Source organism: Xenopus tropicalis, chromosome 9, assembly GCF_000004195.4.
Source record: "Xenopus tropicalis strain Nigerian chromosome 9, UCB_Xtro_10.0, whole genome shotgun sequence".
NCBI classification, from domain to species: Eukaryota; Metazoa; Chordata; class Amphibia; order Anura; family Pipidae; genus Xenopus; species Xenopus tropicalis.
The window spans coordinates 36,241,159-36,264,249 of NC_030685.2; the positions used below are offsets into that span (position 1 = coordinate 36,241,159).

General features: G+C 37.0%; 1 protein-coding gene across 3 annotated transcripts in view; it reads left to right on the forward strand.

Annotated features, from left to right (window-relative positions):
* The window catches only part of zc3h7a (zinc finger CCCH-type containing 7A), a 34,570-nt gene that overhangs the window by 1,661 nt on the left and 9,818 nt on the right, over positions 1 to 23,091 (forward strand). Inside the window, 15 exon segments of one of the 3 annotated variants that reach the window (NM_001045697.1) lie at positions 1,418 to 1,515; positions 3,521 to 3,560; positions 3,654 to 3,851; positions 4,444 to 4,602; positions 5,619 to 5,699; positions 5,777 to 5,815; positions 7,961 to 7,994; positions 8,497 to 8,774; positions 10,030 to 10,201; positions 11,030 to 11,097; positions 12,990 to 13,182; positions 14,229 to 14,384; positions 16,134 to 16,327; positions 18,588 to 18,688; positions 19,255 to 19,436. In NM_001045697.1, the coding sequence (NP_001039162.1) occupies positions 1,418 to 1,515; positions 3,521 to 3,560; positions 3,654 to 3,851; positions 4,444 to 4,602; positions 5,619 to 5,699; positions 5,777 to 5,815; positions 7,961 to 7,994; positions 8,497 to 8,774; positions 10,030 to 10,201; positions 11,030 to 11,097; positions 12,990 to 13,182; positions 14,229 to 14,384; positions 16,134 to 16,327; positions 18,588 to 18,688; positions 19,255 to 19,436 (1,993 nt within the window). 3 annotated transcript variants of the gene reach the window in all.

Here is a 23,091-nt window from a genome sequence, read left to right on the forward strand (position 1 = left end):
ACTACTTCCTCCTTTACAGCTCTCTAAGCTGTTAGCAGTCAGTAACTAATAAGTGACTTGAGGTGGGGGTAGCATATGGGATCTAACTGTTCCATTAGTTTGCTTTTGAATCTGACCTGCTTGTTCACAAACTAACCGAACAGTTATGTCGCATATGGCCCCCCCTAAAGTCACTGACTAAGATTTTTGTGAGCTGAACAGGTAGTAGTTTTCTGGTTATTATGTTAGACACCCACTAAATCCAGTCTTTATTGATTACAATTTTGCTTAACTATATTACAAATATTTTTTATTTTGCACAGTCTATTTTAATCAGTTTCATTTTTACACTGAACGATTCGTTTAAGCTCACTATTACACTCACAAACACTATAAGCAAATTTATGTGGAGCCAGTTACTCCTGTGTGTGTGGTCACCTGAATGTCCAACCTCTCATTCCCTATCCCTACCCAAGGGTAGCAATATGCAGTAAGTTCTTTTGCTGCTATAACAGACTCTCTCTGGAAAGGCTTTCCACCAGAATTTAGAACATTGCTAGTAGGATTTACTTCAATTTAGTCAAATTCAATTAATTAGCAAGGTTGTGAACTTATTTTGGGATCAACCCAGATTTGCAGATTGCAAGAAATCATGTATATGTGTAAAAAAAATACAGTAAAAAAAATAATTTCTATTATCACAAATAGATTAAAATTTTAAGTTGATGAATGTCATCAAAAAATAAAGGTATCTGAATTTCTGAACTATTTAACCACCCATATACTCTATTTCTTGATGACATTCTTCATTTAGGTATTGTTCTATTGTTACATTCTTAGTAGACTTAAATATCTGTTATTCTGAAAACAATTGCATTAAATAGACTGTGTGCCCAAATCTTGGTAAATATGGGCCCATGTAGTTCTGGGTTGTTTAAGGGCAGTGACAGATGGGGAGATTAGTTGCTGCGCGACAAATCTTCGTTGTCACGAGCGACTTATCTCCCAGCAATGCCATCCCACCGGCTAGAATGTAAATCGGCGGTGGGATGGCATAAGCTGCGCCATGATTTGCCAAAGTTGCCTTGAGTGGCGGTGGGATGGGATTGCGGGGAGATTAGTCACCCGCGACAATGAAGATTTGTCGTGCAGCAACTAATCACCCTGTGTGTCACTGCCCTAAAGAACACATACATTTGATGGGGTGGTTTTCCGTTCTGGCTGATCAGCACGGATTTGAATAATCAGTCTCTGCTTTGATCTCATCAATTACTATGAAGCCTTTGGTCATACATTATGTGGAACAGTTATATTAGATAATATTTACAACTTTCCTCTAGGCCCCCATATCTATAGGAACAACCCTGTACTGTATTAATTGATTAGGATCTATGCAGATAAAAATGTTACAGAATACTGATACTTTTTTTGTTAACAGAATCAAAACTGTCAAGAAACTGAGGACAACATGTCCCATGTTTTGACCATCAGAAGCATCAGACAGGAGGAAATTAAAAAAGGACTGCAGTTTATTCAGTAAGGTTTTATTTGCAATATATGCATAGTATTAAGTATTTAGATATTTGATATAGTAGAATTTCTTTCAGAAGTTTGCATTTGTATTGGTTACTTTGGTAGGGGTTTTTCTAAATGAGTTACATTTGTGTATGTCATAAATGTTGCTTATTGTCCACTCATAATACTATAAATAGATGGTAAAGTATAATGGCACAGAGAATTGCTTATTTGCAAGTTACATTTGCGCACACAAGTGTAAACTACACTGAAATGTATTAATATTTGTAAAACCTTTAGGGTGAAGACACACTGAGCTACTAGTAGCAGCTACTTATCACAGCTACTAAACTTCAGAAAATACCCTGCCATACTGAGAATTGCCTCTTCTAAAACACACGGAGAGACACTTATCAGTGAATGATTAGCATTGCCTATTTTTGTAGCCACAACAAGTAGCTGCTACTAGTAGATCTTTGTGTCTTCACCCTTAAGGGCCGTGACAGACAACAAATCTCCCCGAAATGCCATCCCACCGGCTAGAATGTAAATCGCCAGTGGGATGGCATACACGGCACAGCGATGTTCCGAAATCGCGGAAGTTGCCTTGAGAGGAAACTCCGCGTATGCCATCACACTGGCGATTTACATTCTAGCAGCCCGCGACAAGGGAGATTTGTTGCGGATGACTAATCTCCCCGTCTGTCACGGCCCTAAAGTAGATTTGTTGCCCATGGATAAATCTGGGCTACCACAGGCAACAGATCTCTTTGATTGCTTTCCCAACAGCAACAAAGTGAATCGCTGGTGGCAAATACCGAGAAAGTATTTCGGGAGATGTGTTGCCTGCAGTAGCTGAGATTTGACCCAGTGTGCCATTGCCCTTAAAGTGATACTGACAGCCACTTAAAAAATTTTTTTACATCTGCTGTTGTGTTTTAATTTGTATCAGCTTTAAATCCCTTATAAACTAAATCTGCAAAAATTTTTCGCTTCATAATTATGGTAGCATGAATTACCGACCCCCGGAGCAGCCATGTTTGTTCCCCTCTTCCGGGTTCTAATTTAAATGCCTCCCAAGTGAATAAATATGCCCAATCACAAACCTGCAACGCCCCTTCTGCTTTCAGCCGGTGTGTGACAAGCTCAGCTCCATTCTCTATGTGTTATGGAAAGGTGGAAGGGAGAGCCCTTAGAAGCAGGCAGGCAGGCAGGCAGGGGAAAGCTTAAGCTGGCCTGCTATTTAATTCTTCATGGGAAGAGCAGAGAGGGGGCACAGCCCTTTGAAGTAGGCAGGCAATGGAAAGATCAAGCCTGCCTGCTATCTAGTTCACAACGCCATGCGATGCTATGTGAGGGAGGGAGGGAGGGGGAACTCTTTGAAGCAAACGGCAAGCTGAATCCTCCCAGTTTATGACGTAGTCCTTTTGACAGATTGAGAAGCTACAGTCGGGCTGCCAGACAGTCGGGTTCAGGATCTTCAGTAGGATTTATGTAGAGAAACAGGACTTTTAGGAAAAAACAGTGACCTAAAGGTAGGTTTGTAAGTAGGTTCATAGTTTTATAAGAAATGTTTTGTTGTCAGTATCACTTTAAGACGAGCCCAGTGATAATTAATTATCTTGTAAGCCCATGTAAAATCCCTTATTATTGGTTCAAGCCTAGTTCTGTGTATGAACTATGCATAACTTCAAATATGAATTAAAGGAATAAGATTTGCATAAAATATTGGTCAGGAAAATTATTGTAATGAAAAATACATAAACTAGATTTAACAAATGGCTTACACCTCTGTAGCAACAAATACAAAATGTGTGTGATTTTTAGTAAGATTAAAAAACTTAGTGTACTGAAATGTAATGAAAAGCTGCTCTTGCTTTAATGATGTTTTCCACTTGGCAAGAACCACTTGATTTAAGATGCCTATTCCCACTGAGTGACAAGGGGTAATTTTAGTAGCCTAAGAGGCTGCTAAAGATTTATTGATCACACTGGTACTGATATTTAATTTAATATTTGCTTTCAGGTCTTCACTGCCATACTTAGGAACACAGGAAGATTATGAGGTAAATTAGTTTAACTTGTTTGGCAGAATTTTTATCATTGTATTTTAGTACATTTGTCAGTATAATCTCTCTATATTTTTCATCTGTTCTTAGATTTTTTTGAAAAAGCTTGTTATAGATCTTTACAATGAAGGCAATGATTTATATAGAGAAAACTGTGCAAAGGATTCCCTAAGCCAATACACTGAAGCACTCAGCATAGCAGAGTATGCATCTTCTGATGAAATCTGCATCCCCAGCAAGACTTGGGAAAGGCTCTATGTGAATCGGGCTGCATGTTACCTGGAAATGGTAAAATTAACTTGTATATTTAATATACGTTGTAAAACAATCACGCCATGCAGTTATATTTTTGTGTGTTTTGCATATAGTTTTAGCTAACAGCCAAATAACTACAGGAATGCAGTTATTTTTACTGAGTGTTTTTGTATGTGTTCCAGTCTGCTCAAGAACTCCATAGTTGTCCTTGCATGGCATCTTAATTAAAATGTATTCTTGCCTGTCAGATACTTTTTTACTATGCATACAAAGTTGGACAGTGCACTTGGACTAAGAAAGCAGCTAAGATTTTAATGTAAGATTTAACCCCCTAGACTGAAATTTGTAGGACAGTGTTTAATTCTCAAAATCCTATGGGGAAATTACCACCAGTGACAATAGCTTTATTATTGTTCTTAATTTAGTTGTTGTAAAGTGCTTCTTTTAATTGGAATGCCTAAGAGTTACTGGTATATAAAATTATTATACAAATGCTTTCAGTGAAATCCATGTACTGTACTTGTTAAAGTAAAAAAAAGCTTGATGATGTATACTTTATGAAGAAAGATTTGATTGTTATAGACATTGACTAGTTTCCAAACTTACTTTGTATTTTTAAATACAGGGTTTATATGAGGAAGCTTTAAAAGACTGTGAAGATGTTCTAAAATTAAATGACAGCAATCTTAGAGCTCTGTATCGCAAATCTCAAGCCTTATTCATGTTAGAGAGATACAAGGAAGCTTATGATGCTGTAGCCAAGTGCTCTTTGAGTGCCCCACAGGTAAGATCATTTTAAAAGTTCTTCCTACTTTTGTCCTGCAGAGGGTGAGACAGAAAAAATTCTACCTTTCTTCCTGAATCTGCATGTCCACCCTTAAGGTGGCTGGCGATTCAGGTCCTTTATCTTATCTGCCCATGTATGGGCACCCCCGACGGGCCTAGCCATCTGGCATTTGTCCTAAAATCGGGCAGCTCTTGATCGGGCAAGTTCGATTTTCTGACAGCACCTAAGGCCGCCGTATGCATTCAATCATTTGGCCCAAACGATCGAATTAGCCCGATAACACTTTCCAATATTGCCAAATGAGCGAATCTTTCCATGTATGGCCACCTTTACTTGCAAGAATTGTTTTTGTGTGAGTTTTCTTCTTTAAAGGGACCCCCTTTTTTGAAACTAGATAATTCAGTTGGACTTATGTAGAAGAGTGCATACCATCCAGAAAATATTTCTCTAAATAAATATTGGATTTTTACACAATATGTATTTTTATACAAATACCTGGTTCCACAGATTGAAAGGAAAACCATGGTACCTTGAGGAACCATTTCCCTAAATTCCTTATGCTAACAGTGCAATTCAACCCCTTTCTTTATTTGTTCCATTGTAAAGTGATAGATTCCGGAAGTCGAGGTCCCTCTGCTTTCCACAGTGGGTGGTCACAGATTCTCTGGAATGCAAAGGGAGTCCTCCAATTTACTAGGGAGGTGGGGTATGGGCAGACACACAGACTATTATGGATTCTATTCATATCAATATTAGGTTTCATGACTTTACCTCTTAAAAGAGTTAAACATAAGGGTATATTTACCACTGTAAAGTACTTTTGTAAAATTGTATCTGTATCTGCATGTCTTTTAAATATGGCACTACAACAGTTTCAGTATAGCCCTGCTCGATATATTTACCGTAAATACCTATGTGAATGGAATTGCTTTAAACTCGATTGTAAAGGGTGTTAGTTTTTTTCTTTAGGTATTTGTTTTATAATGGTTCCTAATTTAATTGCTTTACCTTAGGATGAAAGTGTGGTGAAGTTAGCCCAAGATATAGCAGTAAAGCTTGGCCTGAAAATCAGAAAAGCATACATTAGAGCCAAGGTATGTTCTTTTATTTAATATCTGTAGAAAAAGATTTTTTTTCTTCAGTTAATCTTTTAATCTTTTTGTATTTGCAGACAGGTCTGAATGTGGCTTTAGAAGAAGACGCAAGGAAGGTAATTGGTTCAGAAGCTTTGATCATCCTGTAATATTTTACTTGAATATATTTGTTTATTTTTTATGCAGTACATTTTTTTGTTAAATTTCCTGTTGCTTAAGAAATCCTGACAAATTTTTCATACTTTGCTTATCTTTTCTTATCTCATTAATTCCACAATTTGGTGCTCTAAAGCCAAAATTAATGCAAAAATTAAATGCAAAAAAATCCCCCTGTCACCACCCAGTCATTTGAATGGGAAGAACTTGCCAGCACTTGTGCTTTTCAGATTGAGTATGCTTTACAATAAGGGCACATGGGGCTGTGCCTTGGCTTATCTTTGCCTGTGTTTTCTCTGAAAGTAAAAGCCATTGTGTTTCCTTCTGCTCTTCTGTATATCTGCACTGACAGGCATGGTGTTGGTGCATGCACAGACACCAGGAGCAGATTTTTATACAAAACAATGCATTTTTGCACTGAAATCTGCTCTGTGTGTCTACACGTTTGTCAGTACAGATACACAGGAGTGGATGGGGAGCCCTGTGTGCCCTTAAGGTGGCCACACACGTGGCGATCTGACTATCTTTCGTGCGACCATCGGTCACATGAAAGATCGTCAGTTCCGCCACTAACCTTCAGGGCTGAAACAGCAGATAAGGAGGTAGAAACAATAGGATTTCTACCTCCTTCTGCCGATTTTGGTCAGGCGCCTTCTATGGCGCCCGATTAAAATCTTTTAACTGGCCCGATCGGCGAGTCGACCGATATCAGCAGCTTCCTGCGATATCGGTCGACTCGCCGACTTGCCATACACGCACCGAATATCGTACGAAATGAGGTTTCATATGATATTATCGGTGAGTGTATGGCCAGCTTTAGCCTTAGCTTTAGGCTGATGTCACGTTTTGTGTTTTCTTTGTAACATAAAGTTGGCAGATGAAAAAATACAAGCTGCTATGGTTTGCAAATGCACACACACTTTTTTGGGGTAATTTCAGCACATTACTACATACTTTCATCAGGGTTGTTTCAGGGGCTGGTTTTGTTTGAGAAGGGAAACAAAGTACCATTGTACCTTAGCTGTTGAAAACACCTTGCTTCCTGATACTTATGCCAAATAATTACTTACTGCTCTTGTGCAGTAACATAGGTCTGTGTGTTTCAGACAAAAGCAGCACTTAGTTTATCTTTTATGTTTCCCAACTGTTTTTCATGGGACCAAGTTAGATCTGGGAGCCACTTTTACAGTCCAATATTTGGTTTACTATTCACTTAACAGACTAAATATATTTATGTTGTATTTAAAACTGTCAGTGTATTAAAGAAAATCACTGTGACCCAGGTTTTGTAACACGGTGACATGTTTTGGGTCCCATCCTATAGACTAATGACCCCTGACCTTCTGTACTGTACTGTGCTTGTTTTTAACAAATTACTTATATTGTCATTAATGCTGTGGTGACTTCTAGTATATATTTTCCAGTAGAAGATTATTTTTTAAATATAAGCAATGTAGAAAAATAATAAATTAATTTTCTAGGAAAAAGATAAATTGTTACTTGCTATATATTTACAAAAGGAAAATAAAATAATGTATTAATAATGTACTGCACATTTTAGTTAATATTCTATGATACTTAACGGTATGGTGATTCTACAGGCATATATATATATATATATTTTAGACAAAGATATAGTGACGGCACTCACAGGAATTTTCACACTAGGAGACATCAAATGAATTGTAGAAGTGAGGTTTTATTCAGTCCGACGTTTCAGTTCCATACACCTTGTGCAGAATTATTTACATCTATTTAAGATTGGACTTTAATAGATAGCAATGGTGAGAGGAAATATATTTGGGCCTCTGTTTTACTAAAGATAACCTTATCTCCTGCACCAGTGACTGATGGTAATCAAGGCAGGCTAAGTTCTACAGAAACAGTCTTTGCACAGTTGTGTTCACATTACTCAGTGCCACCTTTATATGTCCGTGTGGTCAACTTCAATCAGATATTCATGTATTAAAATTAATTTGCTCCCAAATTTTCAGTATTTATAGACGCAAGCTTTAGGCTAGCAGTAGAAAGTGTTGTTTTGTATTTTATTTTATTTTGAATGCTTCATTTCAGCTGATCTGTAGCATTTTTTGTTTTATGTGCAGAATGTGGACTCTCTAGCTGAACATATTGAACCAGGTAAGCCAATGCTAGTTGTCTGTTGAGCTCTCAGTAAGTATAAATTTAAAGTAATAGCTACACATTGCACAATTTTCAGGTACACGTCATTCTCTATTTAAAAAGATACCTAGCATTAATCTTAAATTTTAGCTGTGTCCCCGCAGCCTGTTTTATAAAAATAAAATCATCATGGTAATACTCTGATGATTTTACTCTGGCTTTTTATTTTATTGAATCATTTTATTGTGTAGCACAGGGAACATGCACCTCCAAAACAATAAAGGGCATACACCTTTCATGGTGACATTTTCTGTAGCCCCTACTGAGCATGCTGTTTGTTAGACTAGTGCCACATGGGGCGGATTCTCGGTCTGTGGATAGAAGCAGGCTGAGAATCCACCCCTGCGCTTGAAGAATCTGCAAGTAGGTAGGCTAGAGGTAGTGAAACATTTTACTGTGTACAATAAATTACAGCAATATTTTTTTATAATAAATGATTGATGTTTCAATCCTTTTCCAGATCTACCTGCATTTAATTCTGAAAACCCTCACTTGACCTTCTCATCACTTTCTGTTGCTACTAACTCCTTCAGTGGAACACCTTCATCATCAGCTTCCTGCATCTCCCCCAGTGTGTTTCCCATTGCAGAAGTGGGAACATTTCCTTCTGCAATTGCCAGTAATGGAGTATCTTCTCCATTTTCTATTACATGTATGAATTATGGAGATGGAGATATTCTAGGGGATGAGTTGGATAAATTTCTTGATTCAGTCCCAGGATCAAATGAAATTAATAAGGTAAGGTGACTGTATGGCTTTGATTATTGTACTGTCTGTAAGTCCTGAATTATAGCCTATTATTCCCTTTCTATGAAATCAAGCTTGTGTGCAAGAGCTCTGCATGTCTGAATTGTTATGCAGTATTAGCTTTAGGCTTAAATTATTTAACTTTTAATCGATCGTTTTAGGAAAAATTTCAGGCTGATCTCTTTTACAGTTAATGGATATTGGATGAATCCAGTTTTTACTGAGCTGGCAGTCTTTTGGTGTGGCTTTATGTTGGAAATTAGATAATATTTAAGTGACTTTTTCACTTTTTTCATATTCGTCATATTTTTTCCATCAAGGTGAGGGGCTCCACTAGTTTTAAAGTTTTTTTCGTCTCTTGATTTTAAGGGATATTTGTTTTTAACTTCTGGCAAATGTAATAAAGGTTATTATTTTTCTCACTATTGAGTTTAATATTCTGTATGTATAATACATAAATGTGTTATATATGCATCTACGTGTTATATATGCATATATACAGACAAAAATATGTTGCAAAAACATACCAGTTCATTTCAAGATTGACATTTTGACCCTCACAGGGGTCTTTTCAAGATAAAGCGAAGATGCCAATATCTGCCAATTCTACCTGCACCTGGGCAGACACAGGATTTACAGTTGTAGGAAAGTTAGGAGGCTGGTTCCAGCATAGGGATTGATTCTCAGCCTGCTTTTTCTGGAAAACCACAGCTAGAGATTCAGCCTCATGTGGCTCTAGCCTTGTTGTTAGTACACGCACATGAATTTTCAGTTTGATTGGTTCCATAATATATATGAGAAAGAGTTTTAAAATCTCTAAACTGTGGCACTTACATTGTATACACTTTTATTGATATTTTGTTACTCTTTTTAGATTGTTGAAAGGTTTTCATATAATTTGAAAATAAACACACATATTACATTTGGGTGTGATGTTAGGGTATATGGAATATTTAAGAAGTCACTTAAATTTTACATCCTGACGTGATATACATATATATATATACACATACAATATGTTTGTGGATAACATCCTGAAAAAAAGTCTTTAGTGTTAAAGGATGTATGGTGTGTATCCTTAGTGTTAAAGGATGTATGGTGATTTGCCATGACTTCAGATAGAACCTGGGACCTCACCTGTTTACTGCACATTGTTTACATTTTTATTTGTTTGAATTTAAAACATAAATGTGGCACTAGATGTTATATTCATTCATTTTTTTAGCATTTGCATATGGATTTACAGGCTAGTTCTGCTGCTGTTGGTCTCTTACCAAGCAGTAAACAAAGTATTTCTGGATCTCCAGTACAAAACATACCTGTCTTTTCTGGATTTTCATCTGATCAATACTCCCCATCAATTATTTCACCATTTGAATCCATGGTATTGAACTCTGCACCTGTAACCGACTACCAAGGTAAGGAGAATGCAAATCTGTAACTTAATTTATTTTAGGTATCATGTTTTGTAGTGCAAGCAGCATATTAATTTAGAAGTTATAACATAATCTATACTCAACAACTTGTGACCAGATACAATTTCAAATCTACGAGGGCCGGCAACATAAAACATGAAAATTAAATAATTGTGCCCTTATCCTGTACTTGAAATAAAAGAAAATATTTGTGGTTAAGTATTTGCTGTTTATAAACATAAAATATGGGTTACATACACACACACAGTGTACTTGAAGGTTAATTACAGTCAAACCTTTATGCATACATTATATTTTGTAGGAGGCATTTTACTGTGTATCCAAAACTGCATTGGGACATCTGGATTTTAATGCTACAAACCCAGTTTTAGGGTTGAAGCTCTCTGTACACTCTGGAAATCAGCCTTCAAACTACAAATTCATATACAATTATTTATGAAATGATAAAACTCAATCAGTTATAGTTGTATTGGGTGATGTCACTTATTTGTTAAAATTAAAATGTTAAAAATTTAGGAAGGCAGTGGTTGTGCATTTGTTAGCAACAGTATTCTTTGATTTAATTTTTCCCAGCTACCCATGAACACTTCAGTTTCATTGAAGTCTGGTGCTTTTCCTTTTTGCTGACAGTTGTGAAGGATTACTTGACATGTACGTGCAGTGCAAGAAATAAAGCCAACAGACATTTTAACTAAACTTACATGCCCTTATGATGAGCCTGTCTATCAGTTTGACTGTGAAAGATGCAAACGGCTTATCATCTGTTTTTTTACTTTCACAAAATAGTGTATATTTTCTCTTTTAATACAGACCCATCTGTTTTAGGACAGATCAATGGAACGTCCAAAACAAGTATATCAGACACATCTTCTTTTACGGTGCGTATTGAATTGAATTGTTTCTTGTATTAGACCCAACCCGCCAGCTTGTATAAAATACACCTTAGGGCTCTGGCACACGGGGAGATTAGTCGCCCGCGACTATTCTCCCCGAAATGCCATCCCACCGGCGAAAATGTAAATCGCCGGTGGGATGGCATATGCGGCGGCGTGATTTCAGTGAAATTGCCTCTCAAGGCAACTTCCGCGATTTCACTAAAATCAGGCCTGCTGATGGCACATAGAGGTAAAGTAAGAAATGATCTAAAGTTTGCTGCTACAGATTGCCCATAGCAACCAATCAGCAGATAGTCAGCAGGTTGATAGCGAGTTACTATATGTATTTATTTATGTATGTATGTATGTATGTATGTTTTATTACGTTACACCAGTGCTGTCCAACTGGAAGCCTGCAGGCCAAATGTGGCCCTCTAAAGGATTCTTATGGCCCCCAGCCTGCTCAAAGGTTCCTTAGAATTCACATGATTTTAATATAATCTGGCCCTCGAACATTCAGTATGCGAAATATTCTGCCCTCAACATGAAATAAGGTGGACAGCACTCCATTACTGCTCTCAGAAATCATTTGTGATAGTAAAAAGTGGAAACCTGATACCACTGGCACAGGCAGATGGCACAAAAACATGCAATAGACTGGTTAGTGAGTAGATTTGGTTAGTAAGTAAGTGGCATGGTGAACTTTGGCCTTTTTCCATGGCAGAGAAAATGCCTAGTATGCAATAAACTATAACTCGGCAGTGTAAAAATTCCAAAATACATCTCTGGGATTTTTTGGTCTTGAAATCTGTAAACCATAATGAAGAAAATTATTAATTTTTAAAATTTAATTTTTTTCTGTAATAATAAAACAGTAAATTGTATTGATGGTAACTAAGCTGCATGAACCAATATTGGTGGCAAAACTATCCTATTGAATTTATTTAATCTTTAAATGGTAAAACCGATGGATTGGGTGATTTTGTTTTCCAACTCATTAAATAAATGAAAACAAGCACAAATTAGACTGTATCAACTGTGGAGGATTTTACCCCACAAAACAGCTGTGTAATGATAAACTTCATCTTGCATGTTAGTTTGCCCTGTTCATAACTTTCTCTGATTTTAGCCACCAGAATCTATTACAAAAGCAGTTGGTTGAACTGACCCATCATTTACATCTCCATTTGATTGCAAGTTAGAAATCTCTTATTAAAACAGTTATATGTTACATCAGTGGTTCACAACCTTCCTAATGCCGCCACCCTTTAATACAGTTCCTCATGTTGTGGTGGCCCCCAACCATAGAGGAGCGATGTCACGTTTCCTAAGACCATCGGAAATATATGTTTTCCGATGGTCTTAGGCGACCCCTGTGAAAGGGTCGTTCGACCCCCAAGGGGGTCCCGACCCACAGGTTTTACATCATTAAGCAAATCCAGTAGCATTATACATCACTATTCTGTCCTTAGCAATAAAGGGTAACCCCAAACTGATGCAACTGAAACTTTTGTTTTCACTTAATTGTTTGGGTGAACGGAGGAGGTGCCGTGGTTGCTAAAATGGAACATATAAAAATAACCAACCAGTGGCTCATGAGCAACATGAGAATTTTGGTTGAATGAAAACACGATTTACTACAACATAAAGCGTCCTGTAACCTGATAGTGTACAAAGAGGCTACCTAATAGCCAATATTAGCCCTTACTTGGCACCTCCATGAACTTTTATGATGCTTGTGTTGCTCTCCAAGTCTTTTTACATTTGACTGTGGTTCAAGAAAGGAAGGTTGGGAACCCCTTCCTTACGGAGTATGCTTAAAACTCAAATTTGTATGTGCTAATTTGGTTAATTTCGGGTTGCAAATGTTGTTAATTTTTATTATTCCCTTTTAGGGGAAGGACTCCACATACCTCTTCAGATCTGATAGTCCTGATATTTTAGGGAGTAATCTGACGTTATCCTTACCAGACTCTTTAGTCAATGGAGCCCAGTCCATTTCATATCATACTCCTTTGAAAGGCATAAACCCTCTTGAAGATACCCATGAATTTAGACAGGCTTGCCAGTTCTGTTTTACCAAATCTGGTAAGTTGAAATACACTGAATTATCTAGATACAGTTCTAATAATAACACACTGAACTCTTCAGAGCCTGCTGATTGTTTTGTTGTTTTTTGGATGTAAGTGCTATATGTAGAGATAATTTTTATATGAATGGTATTTATCTATACTAAGCCATTATGTGTTCTATAAAGTTTAAGGATAAAGCAGTGTACTAATGGGGACAGAAATGTGCAACTGAAGAATTTAATTTTACACATTATGTGATAAATACAGATTTCTTTTTTAGATAGTTGCCAGTGCTATACATTTCCCAAACACAGTGAGTCATTTGGATTGTCTTTACATATCATATAAACATAGAATAGTAATCAAGTGAAGCTTAAGACTAAAGACAGATGGAGCCATTAGTCACAGCAACTAATCGCCCCATCTGTCTTTGCCCTTAAAAGCACAGTCTTGGCGACTAACCTTCTGTGTAAAATATACAAGTCACTGCGACCGCATGGTACAAGTCACTGCGACTTTTAGCAGTGGCAATTAGTCTGGATCAGTGCTGTCCAACTTCTGCAGTACCGAGGGCCGGAATTTCTGTAGCATACATGGTGGAGGGATCAACTAGTAGTTAGGCAGGTTATATATAGGCATTATGTTTGAACTTGATGGACGTATGTCATTTTTCAACCCAACTTACTATGTTACTATGTCAGGTAGGCAGAGAGAGGAAATAAGCCAGTGTGAAGCCTGAACATTTGTCAAATATCAGTAACAGTTTTATTTTAAAATACATTATTCCTCTTTGTATCTTGAAACCCCATTGCTGTTTGGGGTACTGTAAATAGTTGGGTAAAATGTTATGTTTTATTCATAAAAGGAAGTAACTTGATGTGAATCCACTTGCAACTTGAGATATATATCAGTGTGCTCATCTTCAAATCTCATAGATGTATTTTGATGTTTTCATCCTTGAGAATGTGTTTAATAGATTTTGTGTACAAATGCTGGGGAACAAAAACAATGGGGAATATTGCTGTGCCTCTTAAGTCATTTATGCCCTGCTTTACATTTTAGGGACAAGCCAGGCCTTCATTTTTAATTCTGCTTTAAATCATAAATGCAAAAAGGATATTCTGCTTGGGAGGACTAAAAGCTCTGGAGATGCATCATGGAAGAAAATAAGACCAAGGCCAAAAAATCAATATTTAGGCCCTTTCTATTTATGTAAAGGTATAGTATATTATATATTTTTTGTGTGTTACAAGGAAGTGTCTAGTAATTAGCTATCTGTGAAACAGAGGAAGTAGGAATTTCACTTATCTTGTAGGTGTCTATGCTCTTTATTTGCACAGACAGACTTTACCAGAGAAAATCAAATTCTAGATTCTATTCTTCTTTAATGTCTGCAAAGCCCTGCAGAATAGTTTGAAGCTAAGGCAGTTTATTGAGAATTGAGCCTCGAAGTTTTTTAAGCACTTCACTAGAGAAAGCCAAATCTGCTGTAGCAGCATCTGCCACAACTTGATAATGTTAGTTGGCACTTCTCTGATGATGCTAAGAAATGTATAATCTAAAGTATCAATTGCTAACCAATTACTGGGTTTTAAACTGGCTTACAGAGTTGCCAGTGGGACACGTGAGACTGGGGACAATGAATTAAATTGGTTTAAATACAAAGTTAAAAATACAAAATCAATGACAAATTGTATTATATATGCTGTACAGTCATTTCCAGTCAATCTATAACTGTCATATCAATTATTATGCTATTAAAACAGTCTGGAGCTGCTTGAGGAACCATTCTTTTGTTTACAAAAAAATAGGCATATTCTTTGGTCTTCGGTCCACCCAACAGTCCCTCCACCTTTAATTGTTCCTTATGGGACATAGTCATGTTTGGTTTTTTTATTGATTGTCTACACTACTTGCTACTTACCGCTATGTTTTATACATTTATATATTTTTTGCCAACTTATAACTTATAAATATTTGTAAACAGGTTCTGCATGCTACAGCTAAAACTTTGCTACAATTATTGTAAAATGGCACTACTTAAAGGCACCTTTTTTCTACTTTATAAATATACAACAATACGCTGAAGAATATAGTCTTAAAAGTCTTCTGTTGTGAAAATGGAAAGGGACCTATTATGCAATTTAAAACTAAATTCGCCAAAAAAGGTGTAAAAACTGTGTAAAATAAATGACGACTTTATCAGTGTGTCTTATTTTATGCTGGCTAAATATTAGATTTGATGCAGTTATTTTACGCCACTTTAGACTGTGCAATTAAGTTCTGGACGAAGAAGCTCTAAGAAAAAACAAGTATAAAAATTATGCTATTTTTTTACATGGCAACACATGGCAAATATTGCCTCCATTTTTTACGTTGTATGATAAATCTGCCCGAAACATGAACAGTGTGTAGAATATTGTGTAAATGTTTTTGAAAACAAATATTTTACAACTCCGCTGTGGTTTCTACACCCCTGGTGAAAACTCTGGGTGTGCCACTGGCCTAAGAGAGTCTGTAAAGGGCTTGTATTTGTAAACTATATAAGAAACATTAATTTAAAACCAAAATAACAGCATTTCTTGTGCAAGAAATAATTGATACTGGTATGGATATTTTATTTGGAAACCTAATATCAAGAAAACTCTGAATTACTGGAAGGCTGTCTCCTATAAACAGATTCTATACATGTACCTTGTACTTGATCCTAACTAAATGCATGGATCCATATTGGTGGTGAAACTATGCTATTAGGTTTATGTTATGTGAAGGATTAAGGTCTTACCACATATAAAACATAGAGTGGATTGCTATAAAAGGAAACAAGCATTTTTCTTGTTACTTATTTGTTTGTATTTTTGCCCAAAATCATACTAATACTTAACTCTAGAACAACAGGTATGAATGCAAGTTATACATTTATATTGATCCTTTTCTCATAGTTAGTAACCCATCATATCTTATCAGATGTCCTTCAAGGGAATGAATGTACATACCCAAACTGTACCTTTGCATACTCCCAAGAAGAAATTGATGTGTGGACACAAGAAAGGATGGGAACCTTCTGCCGAGAAGCCCTTTTTGGGGGTAAAGGCAAAATCAGCCTTACAATACCCCACCTATTACAGGAACACCCTGGGACATTTGTGTTTCTTTGTGGAGTAAGTATATACAGCTAAATACAAAATAATGGGTGAAAGAAAGAGCCATCAGTTTATTTAATAACTAATACTATTGTAAGATATTTTTACTGTGCTTAAAGTGAAATGCAAGCACAAATTTTTTGTAGCAGATACTATAAAGCAGTTTTCTTTCTTAAAAATAATGCTGGGGTTCTAAAAATCTTTTTTTTTTTTTTTTTTACACACTGCCCTCTTTCAATATCTGTCAGTGGCTATTTACAATTTCATTTATTTTCCAACTAACTCCCATTAAAACCCAATTATAAAGGACAATCTGTTTTTCTCACACATTTGTTTTGCTTATCCCCTTTTTCCTTTTAACTTTATTAGGGATTGAAACAGTGTTACTGTCCACTTTTCTAACTTTGTTAATAACACTGTACATATTGTCCATTTTTGTATCCTTTCTCCATAAATGTATCCTTCCCTATAAAGGCTTGCTGATCAAAATTCTTAAGGTCCTCCTTTTGGCTTCAAACTGGATAGAATCAGCAGTTTGACTAGAAAATCCATAAATTGTTGCTCAAATTGTATACCTAAACCTAAGGATAAGCCCTACCTACCCAAAGCTAAATCTTTTGTAAATTTGTTAGTAGGTAAAGGTAACATGGCTAAAGGAAACAAAACAAAAAATCAAACCGTGAAACCAAAACTGGAGATCATAAAAAAACATATAAATCATAATCTGTTTAACCTGTTTGTGCCAGTGTATTCAATCAATGAATCCACTATACCTTATGTTTTCATAACAGAAATTTACAGTCACCACCTTGCCTGACTGGTGGTGCTCCAAAACCATATACCTTAGATCAGTGACCCCAAGTAGTGGCTTGTGAGCAACATGTTGCTCACCACCCCTTTTGATGTTGTTCCCAGTGGCCTTAAGGCTTATGCCACACATAGCATATGGCCTATATTTTCGGCAAGCGGAAAAACGCTTGCAGAAAATATCGCCATACGCTCCTACCTCTGCCTGCACACAAATGAATGAAATACGCTCGGGTGCAGGCACATGTAGCCAATATCTGCCGAAGACACAAAGTCTTATGTTTTTTGACGGATATTGGCTACATGTGCCTGCACCCAAGCGTATTTCATTCATTTGGATGGAGGCACAAGGTAGGGTAAGTGCACAGTAGCGGGGCGTATTGCCGAGAATACGCTTGTGTGGCATCATCTAAAAGTAGATGCCCATTCTTACATTTTTGGCTTAGAGGAAAGTTTTAGAAGCATAAAAATACAGTTTTACTCCAAAGCCCCCTGAATGCTAGAAGTCCACATTGGGCTACCAAATAGCCAATCTTACTCCTAATTTGGCATCTCCAAAGATGTTTTTTTTCATGCTGTGATATCCGAGTTTTGATCTGTAAAGTGGTCTCCTCAACGTATAGGACAAATCAAAACATATACAGCAAATTAAGAGAAAAAGGTAAAATACTCTATCAGGGTGCGTCAAAACTGTGTCTTGTATCTGGGTGTACAAAGACTCCCCTTTCTCTACACAACAATATTGATACAAGATAAGCTAGGAAATATACCTTGTAATCTAGTTCCAATGTGTCATACAAAATGTCATACATGGGCTACATACATGGGCAGATTTCAGCTGCCGGTTCGGGTCCTTCAGAACTCCCAGGCACCGACTAAGTTCGGTCAAACGTACATTGGAAAGAAATCACGGGGTATTTTCCCTGTGAGTTCTGTCATTTTTCTGTTTTGTATTTTTAATAACATCCACTGAAACAGAGGGGTTGTCGCAATATTTTTTTTCTAAAAAATTATGTATAATTTTATATATATATATATTCAAACAAGAGGTCATCTGCACCTTTTCTCAGTATATATAAGATATTAAGGCATTCTGCGCATTAAGCTACCAATAGATGCCCACCCTTTTAAGCAAAACAGGGATTGTTTGTCCATATATTACAATAAGCTTCAAGCTGGCCAACTACGTTAAAAACATCCTCGGTCTGGTCATTCACTCAATTATATCTGATTCATTATGAATTCCACAGCTTCAATATACATTTTACAAAGAGACTGAGTTTTACCTGCAACTTGCTTGCTTTCAAGGTTAAAACCACCAGGTAGTTGCCCTGTTATTGGCCCATTGGGGTAACCTGACTGTAGATATACACTATTATTGGGACTTTGCTGAAGATGCCAGGATGAAAGAAGCCATGCTAGTAATGCAGATATTCTCGCATAAATGTGTATTTGCTGTTATGTATTCCAGAAATGCTTTGATCACAAGCCCAGAATAATAAGCAAGGGAAATATGGACAGCCCTTTTTTTTGTTCACACCCTGGTTTTAAACATGCATTTCAAGATGTGAAGTAAGTATTTGGCAGTGACATATTTTACAGTATTTAAGGTTTTGCTTATTGCTTTTTTTTATCAGGAAAGAGGTGCTGAAGAAAATAGTGAAAGGGAAAGGAAATGGGAAGTACTCAACCATTTTTGTTCAGTAACATATCATTCCTATACATGTCACCGTTTCAGTCTCTGTAAACATCTGGTAGGCTTAAAACAGGTAGTAAGGATAGGGGCCTATTGCGACCTTCGTCCTTTGTTGTAGTTAGGGCATGGCTATGGGGCTGGAGGTGGGGGTGACACCTAACTTCATTTCATCATCCCTCAGACAGTGCTCTATTCAAGGGGAATATTTCAGGTCTCTGATGTTGTCCAGGAGCCTACATTGTATATAAATGATCCATACAGTGTATGGATCAGTAATTCAGAATAATACAGATCCTGTAAATCCATGTACACCAAGTCTTCTGTAACGTGTTTTTTTTTCTCAAATAGTTGTTTTAATTGTTTATTATCGTGCTAATTATTTCTAGGCTGAAAAAAATGATTTAAATCAAATAACTACATAGTTTACAATTCTATTTTATAGATGTCTTGTGCACATAAACCTAGGGGTGACTGTAAAATATTCAAAGATCCGCCCTTTTGAACCAAATTATGTGTTGGATTTATGTCGGCATGAGGTTCGGTATGGATGTCTGAGAGAAGACACCTGCTTTTATGCACATAGTTTGGTAGAACTTCGGGTTTGGGTCATACAAAAGGAGACAGGTGAGTGAAAATGTTATTTCATTTTATGGAAGCCCTCTGGCACTCCCCAGACTTAGCCTCTTCAACTGGTTAACTTGGCTCCTACATTACCATAGCAGCTCTTAAGGCCTTTCTGCCTTCTTGCCTTAGTTTGTGTCAAAATATTGCATGCCATTACAGTTTTAATATATCCCTCCTATATGTTGATAGCACTTAGCATTCTTGACTCACACAGTCAGCCCTTTCTATAGAGAAGTCCAAATAAGTACAGAATTGCCCATAGAGGAAATAGTGATAGTCATCAGCTAATAAGTCGCCCCTTTTTTCTAGAGAAAGACTTATGTGGCCTATAAGAAAAGTAATTGGCTTCTGTGGCAACATATTTCAGCTAATTTACCATATAATTTAATTTACCAGATTCTTTCATGTTTGCAACTAAAGGAACGTATCCTTGCGGGGCACGAAGATGTATCACGTGTACCCACATTAATTGTTCCACTGTGTTTAATAGCTCCGTAACCCAGAGATCATTTGAGATGCGCTTTTATGCGAATTGTAATACCCACCATGTGGTTTATTTACTAACTTGCGCTCGTTGTTCTATCCAGTATGTGGGATGTACAATCCGCTCACTTAAATGTAGAATGCGTGAACATATTGGGCTTATAACTGCAAGAAATGGGAATAGTTCGGTTTCAAGACACTTTATTAATTGCTGTAATGGAGATGAGACCATGTTGCGAATTCAGGTAATAGATAGACTATTTCCGGATGAGAGATGCAGTAACATGTGGACTAGACTTTTAAAAGCAGAGGTAAAATGGATCTTTATGTTGGGCACTCGCCATCCGTATGGCTTAAACTCTATCTTTGATGTAAATTGTTACATTCCTTCCAAGTAAGTTTGCTATAGTATCTTTATTAATATGTGAATTGCTACATTCCCCTTAGGGGAGTTTGTTACAGTATTTGTGTTTTGTCTTTTCGTTTCCTATGTTTTTAAAATGATTTCAAGTGTGTGTGATGTCACTGATTAGCTGACTATTTAAACCTTGCACTATCTGTCTTTTGTATGCCTATGATTAAGTGCCCATGCGCACGAAACGCGTCAGGCACAATGTTTTTAAGGAAATGAATAAAGACTGAAGTTTTAGATACTATGGCTGTCCGGCGTGCTAACTAGAAGGCTGTATTTCGTTTGAACATGTTTGTTTTTACTCTAACTTGACTTAATGAACACACTGAATTTAAAAAGTCTACACAACCCTGCAAAATGCCAGGTTTTTTCCAATAAAAAAAAAGAAAATGACATAAATATTGTCAGAACTTATTTCACCTTTATTGCAAAATTGCCATCTATACAAAGAATTTCAAAACAAATCAGAAACAGTTCAGTGGAAAAGAGAAATCATGTAAAAACCTGGTTGGAAAAATTTCCAGCTCTGTAGAATTGTGAGGGCATGTTTTTCACACAGCTCTCTTCAGGTCACCCCACAGATGCTTGAAGGTTTTGTGGCAAAATAGACTTGGAGCTGGTCATGATTCCATCCCCCTTGACTAAAGCACCAGTTCCAACTGATAATAAAAAAAGCCCCAAAACATGATGCTGCCTCCACCATGCTCCTCTGTGAGTATGGTGTTCTTTTGATGATGTGCTGTTAATTTTGCGCCAAACATACCTTTCAGAATTATGGCCAAATAGTTCAAACTTGGTCTCATAATACATTTTTCCACATAGTTGTGGGTAACTAGGTATACCTATTTGCAAAGTTTAGCCAGGCTTGGATGTTTTTCTTTTTTAGTAAAGGCTTTTGTCTTGCTACCCTGCCCCAAAACCCAGACATATGAAGCATATGGCTGACTCTTGTCTCATGAAGAGAATAACCAGTACTTGCCAAGAAATCTTGCAGCTCCCTTAATGTTGCTGTAGGCCTCTTGGTTGCCTCTCTTTGTCTTCTCATTCATTTTGGAGGGATGTCCTGATATTGGTACAGTCAGTGCTGAGCCATATTTTCTCCACTTGTTAATCACTGTCAACATGCTCCATCTTTGATGATTTGGATGTCCCTGTCCTGATTGATACCTTTCAATGATGAGATGCCTTTCAAGTTTTCAAAGTTTTGTGGACCATGGCTTTTGAGTATGAGACCGAGAGGAGTAATCCTGCAGGAACAGTCAAATTTTGTCTGAGCTCGATCAGAGCTGCTTTAATTGATGTCCGGTGTATACTAAGTACAATTTGAGAAGAGACTGAATACGATTGGTTGATTCTGAATGCAGCAACATCCTTGATTATTAAAGGGTATGCACAGTAATGCAACCAGGTTTTTCTATGATTGTGCATTTACTTTGTTCAATAAAATGTTTCTGATATGTTTTCAGTTTGTTTGTATAGATGACAGATTTGCAATAAAGGTGGAATAAGTTCTGACAGGATTTATCTTGGGTTCTCTTTTTTTTTTTTTTTTATAAACAAAAAACCTTCCATTTTGCAGGGGTATGTAAACTTTATATCCCGTGTATCTGTCTTTTTCACTGGGGAACTACTTAGAAAGGTGCTGGTTTAAACAGCTGTGTGACTATCATGTGCTCCTGGAGCTCTATACAGTGGAAGATGCAAGATAAGCATGGCATTATTTCCTAGTTGATTTGGGAGCGTCAAGTATGGATGTTTATTTTTGAAAAAATATAGAGCTGAGGTGAGCACTCATAAAGCAGTATGACTGCTGTGATTTTAACTTTATTGTAGGTTTTCAAGGGCACACAGGGCCCAAAACATGTTGTATGGTACTACAATAAAGTTTAATCACAACACTCATACTAATTAATAAGTGCTTTCCTCAATTTTACATTTTTGGGACTTCACTACAGGATAGCGGTACACCTGTAAAAGGAACATTGCTCTACATGCTTGTATATTGAGACAGTGCTGTTGAACATTGTATTCCAACATGTACATTTCTGGTTATAGCCTATGCTAGATAGTAAATGTACCCGTAGTGACTGAAGCGATTTGTGATTATATGATAAACATTCATAAGATTGTAACATTGATATCCATTGATATCTAGGAATTCCAGTGTATATTTTTTGTGTTCCTGTAATATTGCTTGCATTAAAGGAGAAGCAAAGTCATTTTAGTGCCAATAGATTTGACACATTAGTGCCACCTAGAACAATATACACTTCTCAAAAATATAAAGGGAACACAAAAATACTTTGTTCTTTACATAGTTGAATGTGCTGACAACAAAATCACACAAAAATTATCAATGGAAATCAAATTTATCAACCCATGGAGGTCTGAATTTGGAGTCACACTCAAAAAGTGGGGAAAAAACACTGCAGGCTGATCAAACTTTGTCCTTAAAACAAGTCGAAATGAGGCTCAGTAGTGTGTGTGGCCTCCACGTGCCTGTATGACCTCCCTACAATGCCTAGGCATGCTCCTGATGAGGTGGCGGATGGTCTCCTCAGGGATCTCCTTCCAGACCTGGACTAAAGCATCCACCAACTCCTGGACAGTGTGTGGTGCAATGTGGTGTTGGTGGATGGAAACATGATGTCCCAGATGTGCTCAGGATTCAGGTCTGGGTAACGGGCGGGCCAGTCCATAGCCTCAGTGTCTTCGTCTTGCAGGAACTGCTGACACACTCCAGCCACATGAGGTCTAGCA